The sequence below is a fragment of the Siniperca chuatsi genome, linkage group LG5 (assembly GCF_020085105.1).
Source record: "Siniperca chuatsi isolate FFG_IHB_CAS linkage group LG5, ASM2008510v1, whole genome shotgun sequence".
NCBI lineage: Eukaryota > Metazoa > Chordata > Actinopteri > Centrarchiformes > Sinipercidae > Siniperca > Siniperca chuatsi.
In genome coordinates, this window is record NC_058046.1 from 31,540,698 (window position 1) to 31,554,110 (window position 13,413).

General features: G+C 41.7%; 1 protein-coding gene across 4 annotated transcripts in view; it reads right to left on the reverse strand.

The window, feature by feature from the left end:
• Positions 1-13,413, reverse strand: part of zfr (zinc finger RNA binding protein) — a 52,380-nt gene that overhangs the window by 10,427 nt on the left and 28,540 nt on the right. For all 4 annotated transcript variants that reach the window (XR_006377969.1, XM_044195647.1, XM_044195646.1 and 1 more), the window contains 3 exons: positions 11,869-12,071; positions 10,902-11,052; positions 7,036-7,177 (listed from right to left, as the gene is read on the reverse strand). Coding sequence is in view for 3 of the 4 variants with exons in the window: in XM_044195647.1 (XP_044051582.1) it covers positions 7,036-7,177; positions 10,902-11,052; positions 11,869-12,071 (496 nt within the window). In the remaining variant the exon portion in view is untranslated. The remainder of the gene's footprint in view (positions 1-7,035; positions 7,178-10,901; positions 11,053-11,868; positions 12,072-13,413) is intronic.

Consider the following 13,413-nt stretch of genomic DNA (forward strand, 5'->3'; position numbering starts at 1 on the left):
TAAGCGACTGGATAATTTTCCACGTCTATCTCCGAAAGACAATGTGAAACTCAGGGAGCTTGCAGACCTGCTCATGGAGATACTTGCAGCGAAAGGAGACACGTACTTAGCTGGACTAGCTTATCTCGATACCCCTCGTGGCATTAATCCTATAGTGGAGAAGTTACCAGGAAGTCTGCAGGAGAAATGGCTGTTCGCTGGCTCGCGTTTCAAGGAAGAGAACAAGGTCAGTTTTCCTCCATTCTCGTTCTTCACTCATTTTATTTGCAGTGAAGCTAAAACCAGGAATGATCCAAGTTTCAAGCTTTCAAGCAGTAGCCATACAGTCATCAGAAGTGAAAGACCGCTGTATAAATATGGTGCTAGCAGAGTTCCTGTGTCAGTACACAAGACAGATGTGTCTGATAATGATGAGTCAAATTCAGCAAACTTGTTGAAGTACTGCCCTATTCACAACAAATCACATCCCCTGACAAAATGCAGAGCCTTTAGGAAAAGATCATTGATTGAACGCAAGAACCTCCTGAAAGAACATAAAAGATGTTTCAAGTGTTGTTCTCCGAATCATGTAGCCAGAGAATGTCTCGCGATCCTCAAATGTGTCGAGTGTGATTCTGATAGACATTGCACAGTCATGCATCCAGACATAGCTCCGCCTCGCTCAACACCTCAGATGCAAGAACCAGACACAGAACAGCAGGACAATGCTACCCTAGAGGTAACTTCAAAGTGTACAGAAGTTTGTGGAGAACATGCTCCAATGCGATCCTGTGCGAAAATGTGCTTGGTGCGTGTATTTCCTCATGAGCAACGGGAACGAGCTATTAAGGTGTATGCCATAATTGATGACCAGAGCAACCGCTCGCTGGCCAAAGGAGAGTTCTTTGAGCTGTTTGAAATTCAGAGTGACCCCTCTCCATATTTGCTGAGAACATGTGCTGGTTCCATAGAAACGTCAGGAAGGAAAGCAGTCGGCTTCCAAATAGAGACACTGGATGGTAAAACATGTCTAGATCTCCCACCATTGATTGAGTGTAACGAGATAATGAGCAATAGATGTGAAATACCTACACCAGAGGTAGCCCTTGCTCATTCACACTTGAAACGTGTGGCACAGTTCATCCCGAAGTTAGATCCTGATGCTCAGATCTTAATATTGTTGGGAAGAGACATGATCCGTGTACACAAAGCAAGACAACAAATCAATGGGCCTCACAATGCACCCTTTGCTCAGCGATTAGATTTAGGCTGGGTGATTGTAGGTGATGTCTGCATTGACAAAGCTCATAAGCCGATGGTGAGTGTCTATAAAACTAACATCCTAGAGAATGGTCGCCCATCTCTTCTCACTCCATGCCAAAGCCACATCAAAGTGAAAGAGAAATTGTGCCATGGCGGGAGCATAAGTCTGTTGTTTTTCCCCATTCGTTCAATCACGCCACTCATTGCATGCTAGTCGAAGATGAACTTGGGCTCAAAGTATTTGAGAGAACCAAAAATGATAACAAACCTGCCATGTCCTTCGAGGATGAGAACTTCTTGAAGATCATGCAAGCAGAGTTCCACCAAGATGAACAGAAAAACTGGGTCGCTCCTTTGCCGTTCAAGTCACCCAGACCATTACTGCCAAATAATCGTGAACATGCTTTGTCTCGTCTTAATTCTTTGCGGCGCACGCTGAGTAGAAACCCTGAGATGAAGGAACAGTTTTCTGCCTTCATGGAGAAGCTCTTCCAGAACCATCATGCGGAAAGAGGAACACCTATTCACGAGGATGAAGAATGTTGGTACTTACCCATCTTCGGAGTGTATCATCCGCAAAAACCAGGACAGATTCGAGTGGTGTTTGATTCCAGCGCACAACACCACGGTATTTCTCTGAACAATGTGCTCCTCTCAGGCCCTGACCTGAACAACTCCCTATTGGGTGTGCTGCTGCGGTTCAGGAAAGATCTTGTTGCAATTATGGCAGACATCCAACAGATGTTCTATGGTTTCCTGGTGAAAGAACACCACAGAAACTATTTGCGATTTCTCTGGTACAGCAACAACGACTTGAACAAGGAAGTGGTAGAATACCGTATGAGGGTACATGTGTTCGGGAACAGCCCTTCGCCAGCAGTAGCGATATACGGTCTGCGGTTAGCTGCACAGCAAGGTGAGCAAGAGTATGGTGCTGATACTTTGCACTTTGTCAACAGACATTTCTACGTGGACGACGGGCTGATGTCCTTTCCCACAGAAGTCAAAGCAATTGACTTGCTCAAACGCACCCAAGAATCACTTTCCAAGTCGAACCTCAAGCTCCACAAAATAGCCTCAAACAGTTTCGAGGTGATGCAAGCGTTCCCACCAGAAGATCTCGCTTCCGACCTTCAAGATCTGAATTTTGGAAATGAGAGTTGGCCCACACAAAGAAGCCTGGGTTTATACTGGGATATAAAAACTGATACTTTCACTTTCAAAGTCGCAGCTAATGACCAGCCCTACACTCATCGTGGAGTACTCTCTGTCGTGAATAGCCTCTTTGACCCTTTGGGCTTTGTGGCACCAGTGACAATCCAGGGCAGAGCACTGGTACGTGAGCTGACCAAAGGAGTACATAACTGGGACGAGGTCCTTCTTGAAGAGAAGAGAAGCCAGTGGGAAGAATGGAAAACCTCACTTCAAAAGCTAAGTGACCTTCATATCACACGCACATACGTACACCATTCGCTCTCCAACACATCATACACTGAGTTGTGTGTCTTTTCAGACGCCTCAAGCTGGGCCATAGGGGCAGTGGCTTACCTCCGAGCTCAGACTGATAAAGGCGAGGTCAAAGTGGGATTTGTGTTGGGCAAGGCAAAGCTCTCACCACGTCCCGAGCCTTCTATCCCTCGCCTGGAGCTGTGTGGAGCAGTGCTGGCTGTAGAGATGGCTGAACACATTCTCGACGAGCTAGACCATAAGCCTAATGCAGTGAAATTCTACTGCGACAGCAAAGTGGTCCTGGGATATATCTACAATCAGTCCAGACGTTTTTTCGTTTATGTGCACAACCGTGTTCAGCGGATACGTCAGTCAACTTCTCCAGAACAGTGGAGTTATGTGCCTACAGTTCAGAATCCAGCTGACCTGGCGACAAGATCTGTGAGTGCATCAGGGCTAAATGACACTATATGGTTCACAGGACCCAGCTTCCTCTACGAACCGCCCCAAGTGCAACAGTGTGAGTTCTTCGAACTGATGAATCCTGAGATGGATGCAGAAGTCAGACCTTGTGTAGCTAGCTTCACTACTCGCGTAGAGAGAAGCCTCTTCTCAGAACGTTTTCAGCGCTTTTCTATCTGGGAATCTTTGGTAAGAGCTGTTTCCTCTCTGATTCATCAAGCACGTTCTCACATGTCAAGTTCAGTCAGCACATGCCATACGTGCAGAGGATGGCATCAGTGCAGCGAAGCGCATACACCCGAAGAACAGACAGCAGCAAAGAGACTAATACTTCTACATGTCCAAAGAGACCTATATCCAGAGGAGTATTCTGCTCTGCAGAAGGATCAACAAGTTTCCCGTTCAAGCACGCTGTGGAATCTCGACCCCTACATCGATGACGGTCTCTTGAGGGTTGGAGGACGTCTGAAACACTCTTCTCTTGAGTCAGAGGTGAAAAATCCCATCATCCTCCCAAAGCAAAGTCATGTCGCCAAGCTGTTGGTGAATCACTACCACTCCAAAGTGCACCATCAAGGCAGACTATTCACAGAAGGAGCAATCCGACTGGCTGGCTTGTGGATTGTAGGAGGAAAAGACTGATAAACTCCATCCTTCAGGATTGTGTGACGTGCCGCAGACTTAGAGGAAAACTGGAAGTTCAAAAGATGGCAGATCTTCCGCCTGAACGCCTCAGTACATCTCCTCCATTTACATACGTGGGGTTAGATGTTTTTGGTCCATGGACAGTTGTCACTCGGCGCACCAGAGGTGGTGTGGCTGAAAACAAGAGGTGGGCTATACTCTTCACGTGTATGAGTACAAGAGCAGTACACATAGAAGTCATTGAGTCTATGAACACTGTCAGCTGCATTAACGCTCTGCGAAGGTTTTTTTGCTGTGAGGGGACCAGCAAAGCAGCTCAGATCGGACAGAGGGACCAACTTTGTCGGAGCTAGCCAAGAACTAGGCATGCAGCCAACAAAGGAAAACCAGACTAGTCTTCTGAAATACCTCCATGAGAATGGCTGTACGTGGGAATTCAATCCTCCACACGCCTCCCACATGGGAGGAGCATGGGAACGCATGATCGGCGTAACCCGCAAGATTCTAGACGGTATGCTGTTGCAGAAGAAACATGCTCACTTGACTCATGAGGTACTTTGCACCTTGATGGCAGAGGTGTCAGCAATCATAAATGCTAGGCCTCTGGTTCCTGTCTCATCGGATCCATATTCTCCATGCATACTCACTCCTGCAATGCTTTTAACCCAAAAGCCAGGAGTACCCACCCAAAGTGAGACCTATGCTGAAAAAGACCTCCTGAGATGTCAGTGGAGGCGAGTGCAGGCATTGGCCAACGAGTTCTGGAGCCGGTGGCGAAAAGAATACATCAGTACACTCCAACCCCGACGCAAAGTGGCATGAGAATCAACGAAACCTGCATGTTGGAGATGTTGTGCTGTTGAAGCAAGCCCAGTCCTCAAGGAACGGTTGGCCTTTGGGCTTAATCACATCCGTCTTCCCAAGCAGTGACGGAAGGGTCCGCAAGGTAGAGGTTAAGACAATCTTAAGTGGTAATGTGAAAACATTCCTACGACCAATTTCTGATTTGATCTTACTGCTAGCTAAAGACGACTAAGTAAAACTAAAAACAGACTATTATAATGGCAGTAATAATGCCAGGCGGGAGTGTTCTGTCTTTGTTGCCTCTGTCAGAGGTTGTGCATAATTTGTGATGGACATTCGCATGTATAAACATTATATTTTTATGATTGCTTAATATTCTTTATAAGTTTTATTTTATCTGCCGCTATTATGCAAGTTCCTATGTGAGGACTTTTATTTTGACGTGCTTCCACGAGCACCGCACATTGGGTAACAGGAAATAGCGAGCTTATGGTGTAGCAAACGCTTAACATGTTTTTGTTGCATCTGATTTGATCATCCTTCTAAACCCTGTCGAAAGCGATGGCTTTTTACTCGGTTCAGTGGCTGTTGAGATTGCCTGTGTAAACCACACAATGGAATATTAAAGGAGCAAGGCGCTCATACCCTGGCTCTTGAACAGAGTTTGGCTTGCTGTTTATTTATATTTCACGCTTGGAAAGCAAAACATATGAAGAGAACAGTATAATGGGAATTTTGAATTTTAGCAGATCTTTGCTCAAGCATTGGGACAGAGGAGGGTTTCCATGACTAATAATAAATATTAGTATGAACTTGGTGCAGAGAGAAAGAAAGAGCAAATGGCTAATAGGGAGTGACCTGATAAAAAACAGTGGCATGGCAATAGTAGGTGTGGCAAAGTTTTTGGGATGTGAGAAACCTTGGTCAAAAATCCTTCCGAAGCTGTTGGGCCCTTCTAAACCTCTATTGGGAGACAATGTACTAGAATTTTTATTTTTTTTCTTGTTTACAGAAATAAAGGGATCTTTGTGCTGGACTTGTAAATATTACTACAAATATAAAGGAGGAAAGCAATGGGTGCTGAAGAAGAGATAAAAAACATGAGAACTACCAGCAAACAAAAGGGGTTAGGATATCACTGCATGCATATCTAACATCAGTAGGTTGGAATAAGACCCCAACAATCATTGTATACCAAAGCCTGTCCAACCAAAGATTCCTCATAGCCTTCTTACCTGAAGGTTAAACAATACTCCCCTTAGAATAATTTGAAATAATCAGATTTCAAAATAATATTGTTCATGATTTATCTTCATCTTTCCACTGTCAGTTAATTCAAGAGAGAAAATGGTCCATCTTTAAATTATTTGCCCTATCCTTCCATTGTCAGTTAAATCAAAAACGACAAAAACTTTCAAAAACTTTCATTTTTGCTGAATCAGTCTAAATATCATCTCCTATTGAGATGGATTTTGAGTCCGTGTGTAAAGGAACATTTCAATCAACTCAGGGGAGCACTTCAGAACAGGGACCTCAGCATGGTGAACTGTTCACCAGTACACAAAAGGAAGATTTGTTTCCTGTGGGAAAGTAATATCCAATTTCCTCTGCCAAATCTCGATTTGAGAAAGGGTTGCAAAATTCAAAACATCTTTGCACAATTAATTCCAACTTTTGTCTCCTCATCTCAAAAGAAAATTTTGAGAAAATATACTGTTATTGCATGTCTGACATTGATTATAGCTAAAATAAATGGAAACAGAATCCCCAGGAACACAGGAAACAAAATAGAATCTCACCTGGGAATAACTAAACTTAACACAATGCAAACACTAATCATGCTTTGTTCAAAGGATAAAGATAGCATTTGAGAGGTAGGAGTTAGAGCTAAAAGCCTAAGAGCAATACTGCTGGCACTTGGCTCTTCTTGCATCTTTTTTTTTTTAATTTTACAGTAGAAGGGATCTGCCCCACATAATTAGAAAGAGCATTAATTGAGAAAAATAACTAAGTTGGGGGTCTCTCATGGGCTTCCACCTTAGACCAGTAAAAGCAGATTATCTAAATCTAATGTTTCATTGAAAAGATTGTTTAACCAAAAGGTGGTTTTAAAAATGCAATTTTTGCAGGTCATTGAATGTGCACAACAAACCCTGAAGGAACGAGACCACAACTAAAGTTATTAAATATGGTGAGCTTGCACTTCCTTGGTTACCCTGTCAATTCTTATTTCTGAATTCCAAATGAATCATAAATAAAGAGCAAGTTGCCAGGATAATCTGATTTAAAGCCCAACAAAACAATCTTTGTGGAGTGCCAGCAGGACAGTGCTCTTCAGGGTGTCAACCAACATATTGAAACTGATTTCATTGAGAGATATCAGAAAGACACGAAAACAGGTGCAATGGGAAAGGCTGTGATGGGTTTCCCAACCTCCATCCCGGCCATTTTCCTCTCTGATGACAGGTGAAGTCAGTGTGATTGTCACTTGCATCTTTGGCTCGGTACAGGATGTCAGAATGATGGCCGCTTCCTGGATAGATCCCTTGACCTCATATTTTTCTGGTGTTACCATCTGGAAGAAATGCCGTTTCAAAGTCCATTGTACATACATAGCTAGGGAACATACCTTGTTGATGTCATCTACACTTAGTGGCCACTTTCATAGGTACAGTTGTTAGTTCATGTGGACTGCTAGGTCTTCACAACATTTCAAACATGCAACAAGATAAAGGATGTTCACTGGAATCATGAGATTCAGTTACTGTTGAAACAAAATGGGCACGACACGTGGTCTATGCAACTAGGTAATGTGGTAAGGATGCAAATTTCAAGACATTTCCTTAAAGAGGAACTCCACATTAAATGATTTTGTTTGCACTGTTCACACAGTCACAGACTTATGTTGGTGTGATATGTTAATACAGGTGATTTTTCCAACAATACACAGTGTGCAAAACCCTCTTTTGCTGCTCAAAACAAGTTTGTATCTGTCTCCTTTGAGTTGAAAGGTCAGTTAAGCTGAATTCTGGGGGCCCTCCTACAATGTGACGAATAACCAAGACTGAATTACACTACCGCTCAAAAGTTTGGAGTCACCTGTTATATTGATGTTTTTCTTCTTTCCTTCAATAATGGCTATTTTAAAATAGATAAAAACAGTATAATTATACAATAAATGTATTATTTACATTTGAAAGAGTTTTAAAATAAGTAAATGATTAAAAGTTCCGTTTAATCGATGTTCCCAGTGTTTCATGACAGGGGAGAATATTGTTGAAACCATTTGGGCCCTCTGCAGTCTATTCAGTGGTTAGATTGAATAGGTTAAAAGTGATTTGTCAGTCCATAGTATGTTCAGCTGCTATTCTGTGATCCAGTTCCAACAGTGCTAACCCTAAACTAACCTATTTCTATTTTGAAGGTTTAAGAATAGCTTTACTAAAGCAACACGCCTGTTAATTCCAGCTTGTTATAGGCATTATTGTGCAGTTGATACTGAAATCAGCACAGATTTTAATGCTCAGCTTCCAATTTCTTTTACCAGTGACTGCTGACTTCTTATATTCTTATTTAACTATTGCTCAGAGGAATCTTTGTCTCTTTCTGCCCTTTCAATTGTATGTCTGGTTGAACCATAGTACAGTGTTTTGTTCTCCATGTACAAGACGTTTTTGGAAACCCCTTATACAAAACATCTATTTGTATAGAGGACACTCTACAACCTAAAAGCATGAAAAATCATTCAAAAATATAGAGTATTCCTCTCAGCCATCTGACTCTACCGAATCAAGCTTGTGACAGTCGACTTTTGAGCGGTAGTGTATATTTCAGCCTAGCCGAGAGAAGCCAGGCAGAAAGTGTAAACTTTAAATTAACTAAAATAGGTTATACCGTTCTCTTGACAGCAGATGTAAAGCTTACTGGTTTAAGATAAGCATACATTAGCTACATAATTGGGGTCAATCGAGCGCAGGTCGTTCTCTGCAAATACTCGGGTAGAACAGATGTCCTGGGAATGCACAAATATGGTTGTGCCAACTGCATCAAAAACCAGTCCAGGACTTCTTTTCACATACAGGATGTTCGGAATGCAACTTCTTGTTTTGGTGTGCCCTGTGACCCAAACAATTTATGTCAAAATAGTCTATGTCTACTACGCGCATGCACGGTACAGAAATTCTAGAGCTTGAGTTTTACCTGGAAAAGTTTTGGCAGCGCACCAGTTGTTGTCCATCAGCTGTAGCATGTTAGTAAGCTTATCCCAGTTAGCCAGCCAAAAGGCAAACACAAAGGAGAGCTGGATGATCCTCCCATGACATTTAGATCCACTGGATGGGAGCATTAGTTACGATTTCCCGGTTAGTTACAGCGAAAATGGGCAACGATTAGTGTCAAACTGTATGCCGACATTGTTCAACTGAAGTAGGGTATGTCTGTGGAAACGCCACCCGAATGTGTCGATTAGCGGAACGAGACAAAAACAGACCGGACAGTCCTTCTCCCCACAGCGTTCAGGCAGCCTCTCACTGCAGATTCAGATCACCAAAGTAATAACTAATGCTACAGGAGTGTTTATCGCTGCGGATATGCGACCATACTCTGTCGTAGAGAATACAGGACTTAAGCTGTACCCAAAACGTACTGAACTGTGAATTCTGTGTACTGTTACACCCCTATTACTAAGTCAGAGGAGTAGGCTAGCCACAAGACTACCACAGTGAGTACAGCAAGGGGATTATTTTTCCATTTATGAAGGGCAGTGGCAAAGGGGCTCTCTTGTTCCAGCTTCCTACATGTTTACATGCCATTGCCTAGCAACCCACAACAACAAATCATTCTGCGTGCCCATTGTGGTCTGCTGTAGGATCTATTGAGTAGTGTCTGCTGCTTCACTTTGCAGCCTGGCTGGTCCAAAGTCCTCAACAAAAGCTTCTACTACTAACGCCGCTGCACCCTAAGTGCCAACTACCTGATCGCCTGATGGTACCACCAGGCGGCCAACTCAAGTCGTCGGACTGCAGGCCTTCTCACCTATCACCGACTCTACTCCGGGAAGCTACTGATTGACTTCGCCCTGCCATCACTCCTCCGCACCCATCACTAATAGGTACCATCTTCTATTATGCTAAGGGTGCATTCTAGGTTTTATAAGGTTCACCTCTGAGGTAGTGATCCCTAAAACAATCACTTCAGACATTACAATTAACTAGTGGTTTAATTCAGTCTAATGTTCTCTCCCACTCATTTAAGTTGGTTAACTGATCGTTAATAAGCTCTCCCACCTTGTAATCTTAATCATTAAATACTAAGCTAACTGTATTTACTTCTAAACCCCATATTCTTGCCAATACTCCACGTTGATATTTATCACATTATTTTATCATATAATTTCCTATTTCGAGTTGTGTTAAATTAGCATTTAAATGAGACAAGTTGTTCCACCTCCTTTGTGTGTATAAATCGTTGTAATATTGGAGACACTTGAGTTCCTGAACTAGCAATTTGCTAGTATTGTTAGAAACTTTGTTTCTAACCCATGTTTAAAGACAACATCAGCTTGATTCAGTCCTCTAAAAATACCTACTTCGACAAGCCACCATTCAGCATGGGTAGACTCTCTCTTTAGCTCCCTCGGCCACTTTGAATATGGGCCATATTTCACCAACTGGATAAAAACATTGCACAACCCACCAACTGCATCTGTCATTAACACAAGCCATAGACATCATCCCTAATACTTTTTTCCCCCCACTCTAAAATTGAACCCCTGGGGGCATCAATTAGGTAATGTGACAACATCACAGCCATCCTACTGCAAAAAATAAGCTTCTACGCAGATGACGTTCTATTATAAATCACAAACCCTTTGTTTTTAGTAGTTAGCTTTTCTTCTATTACAAGCTCATTAGTAACTCCAGCAGTTATCTCCCTGATGAATAATTTACATGCTCTGTTATGTAATTGTTATTTTATATGATAAGCAACCATAAATCACCAACTGGTGTTACTTTACCTGTTATATTATAACTAATAAATAGAATTTTCATTATACATTTTAAGCCCTGTGATTGACTGGCCATCTGCCCAGGGTGTACCCCGCCTCTCGCCCAATGTCAGCTGGGACTGCTTAATATCTGTGCCAGTAAATTACTGTGACAGTAGTGCTCTCATTCTTCTACATAGAAGATTTTAGAACTAAAATTACTACAATTTTACAACTAAACTATGAGGTAGGTACCTATTAAAAGTGGCCACTGAAGAAATTAATTGTGGTGTGATATTTGTAAAGATAGTACTGTTAGTTGTTTAGGGAGGTGCTCCACAATGCAGGTGAGGAGGCCCTTGGTGGGCTTCTCAGAGCAGAGCAGGACTAGGTTGACATTCTTGTCCCCACGAAGAAGCAAGCCTTTGGCCAGGACTCCAACCCTCATCACTCCCTTCAGGGCTCTACACAGTTACACAAGGAAGATAGAAGGGAAAATATGCAAAACAAGCAACAATCAAAAAAGGTCATTATTCTGAAAAGTTACATCCAAATACAGAATTTAACAAATACATTTATATGCATACGAATGTGAGTAAAAATTGATTAGAAGCAGACATGCTGCAGGTGAAATAAACAAATAAAAACGACATATGTTGCAGTCTTAATTTTCATCTTTACCAGCATGATTTTATGAATCTGTTATCAAACAGGATTATTGCTTAAATTAAAAAAAGTTAAAGAAGTCAGCTGCTATGATCGTACTGTATAAACCTGGAATCTGTAGAACAGCTCACCAGAGTGATGAAAAGCACAGATGGCCAATTACCATTAGATCCTGCTGCCAAGATGTAAAACATTAATTAAAGTACCCACGTATATCTGCAAATTTAGACACTGCAGATATAACACAAATAGCTGCTATGATGGCTACAGGTATTTAACTGACAAATAAAAAACTTCACATTCTACAAAGTCTTGTGAATGGCATTTTGGTAAGAATTAGCCAACTCTAACTCATAAACTCTGCCTTTTTAAATCAGGGCAGGACTACTTGCATTCAAAGTTGTATTTTGATGTTCATTTAAAATTAACACTGGATGCAAATGTAGTAAACTAAAAGAAGCAAAGCCGTTAGTACCAGAACCGACCCATTACCCCCAAAACTGAGCTTTGCAGGTATGGGACTTCAGAGCATTTGTTTGAGCAAAATGTATGTCTATGCAAAGGAAGGTTAATCATTGTAACGTTGAAATGTATAAGCAGCCCAGATATCACACCTGTCTTTAGAGGGTTCTTTCTTCTCTTTGTCCTCTTCCTTGGCCTTGTCTTGGTCTGTAATTATGTCCGAGACCAGTTTGAGGGCACGTTCTGTGATTGACACGATCTTCTGGATAGACTGCAGCTCATCTTCTGAGGGATAGATGGCTGCATGCTTGGTCATGACATAGCGGTCATCTGAAGAATCAGGCCGACGTGGGGGCTGAAAGACACAAAAGGATCAAAATATCATGTTGAGATAAAGTGCATCAAAACTTAAAAGCTTAAAACACACAGCTATAGCAAAGAGGCAAATTGCATTATTGATTTACAATTTCTGATTCCATGATTAATAATGGTAACTCCACAACCAACATAAGTACCTTAAAATGAACGTAATCAATATTACTGTTCCCATAGCTATTAACAAGTATTTTGACCAATACTGTGATCAGACTTTTGAATGTTTATCTCTCCTCGCAGACACCATATCACTTGACCAAAGCCATTCTTAACATTTCAGGTGACCTGTAAACGCCCATGTCTCCTTGATTTTAAACCCTTTCTCCAGGAGTCATTTTTACAGTGGCATTGCAGGTCAGTTATGCTTTTAGATTGTACTGTGTTTTCCTTCTGTCATTTTATATGAATTTTTTTGATTTATTTATTCATTCATTTTAATAAAATACAAGACCCTCCTTAGCATTATTAATATTTTCTTTGGACCCTCCCCTTAACAAAAAACCCCCAAAAAAACTGCAATGGCCTTCACCCAATATGTCGAGGTAATATATTTATACCATAACAAAATGGTGAAAACACAGAAACTCTCAATTTAGAACAAAGCTCTGCTAAATAATTATGCGACAAGTCAATGAACCAGACACAAGCTCCAGCTCTGTGGCTGCTGGCGGACTTCAGCACCACAATATTTTCACCCCACGTTGGATTCCAAATAATTAAAATAAATATATTAGATAAGGTGTTGTAGTCTCAGTGTTTCCCCACAGAATATTGTGAGACTGTGGTGGGTGGACCTCGGACCCCCTAGAGGGGAAGAAAATTTTGTACATTTTCAAGTTAAATGCATCAATCTGGTGCACTTTGAGAGCAAAATTAAAAGGCTAGATCTATGAAGAATTTTGTGCTCTCGTAAACACTGTTTTATTCAATTCAATCATAAACACATTCAGGGTTTTGCCTAAGTTTCTGGAGGGCTGGTCATTTGGCGATTTGCTCATTCTCCCAATGTCAGGGTGAAGCCACTTACCAGTTGTAGGGGTGGGTAACGTTAGTATTTTAACTTTATCTTATCCATACTTTTAACGGTCTCGTTCTTTATCAACACTCTTACCGGTTGTTTTTCCATTACTAAAAAGAATTGTTTTAACCCGAATCGGATTATGTACCTGGTTTTATCTTTTCAACATGTGAACGTCTCGGCTACTTCTGAATCTGGGAACATAGCTTGAAAAAGATCTGAAATCCTGTCATTAGAGTTGAGGGATTGGTGTTTTGCTGCTGTGTTGACATGCCAAGGAAGCTCTGCGCGCAGCGCTGGAGTG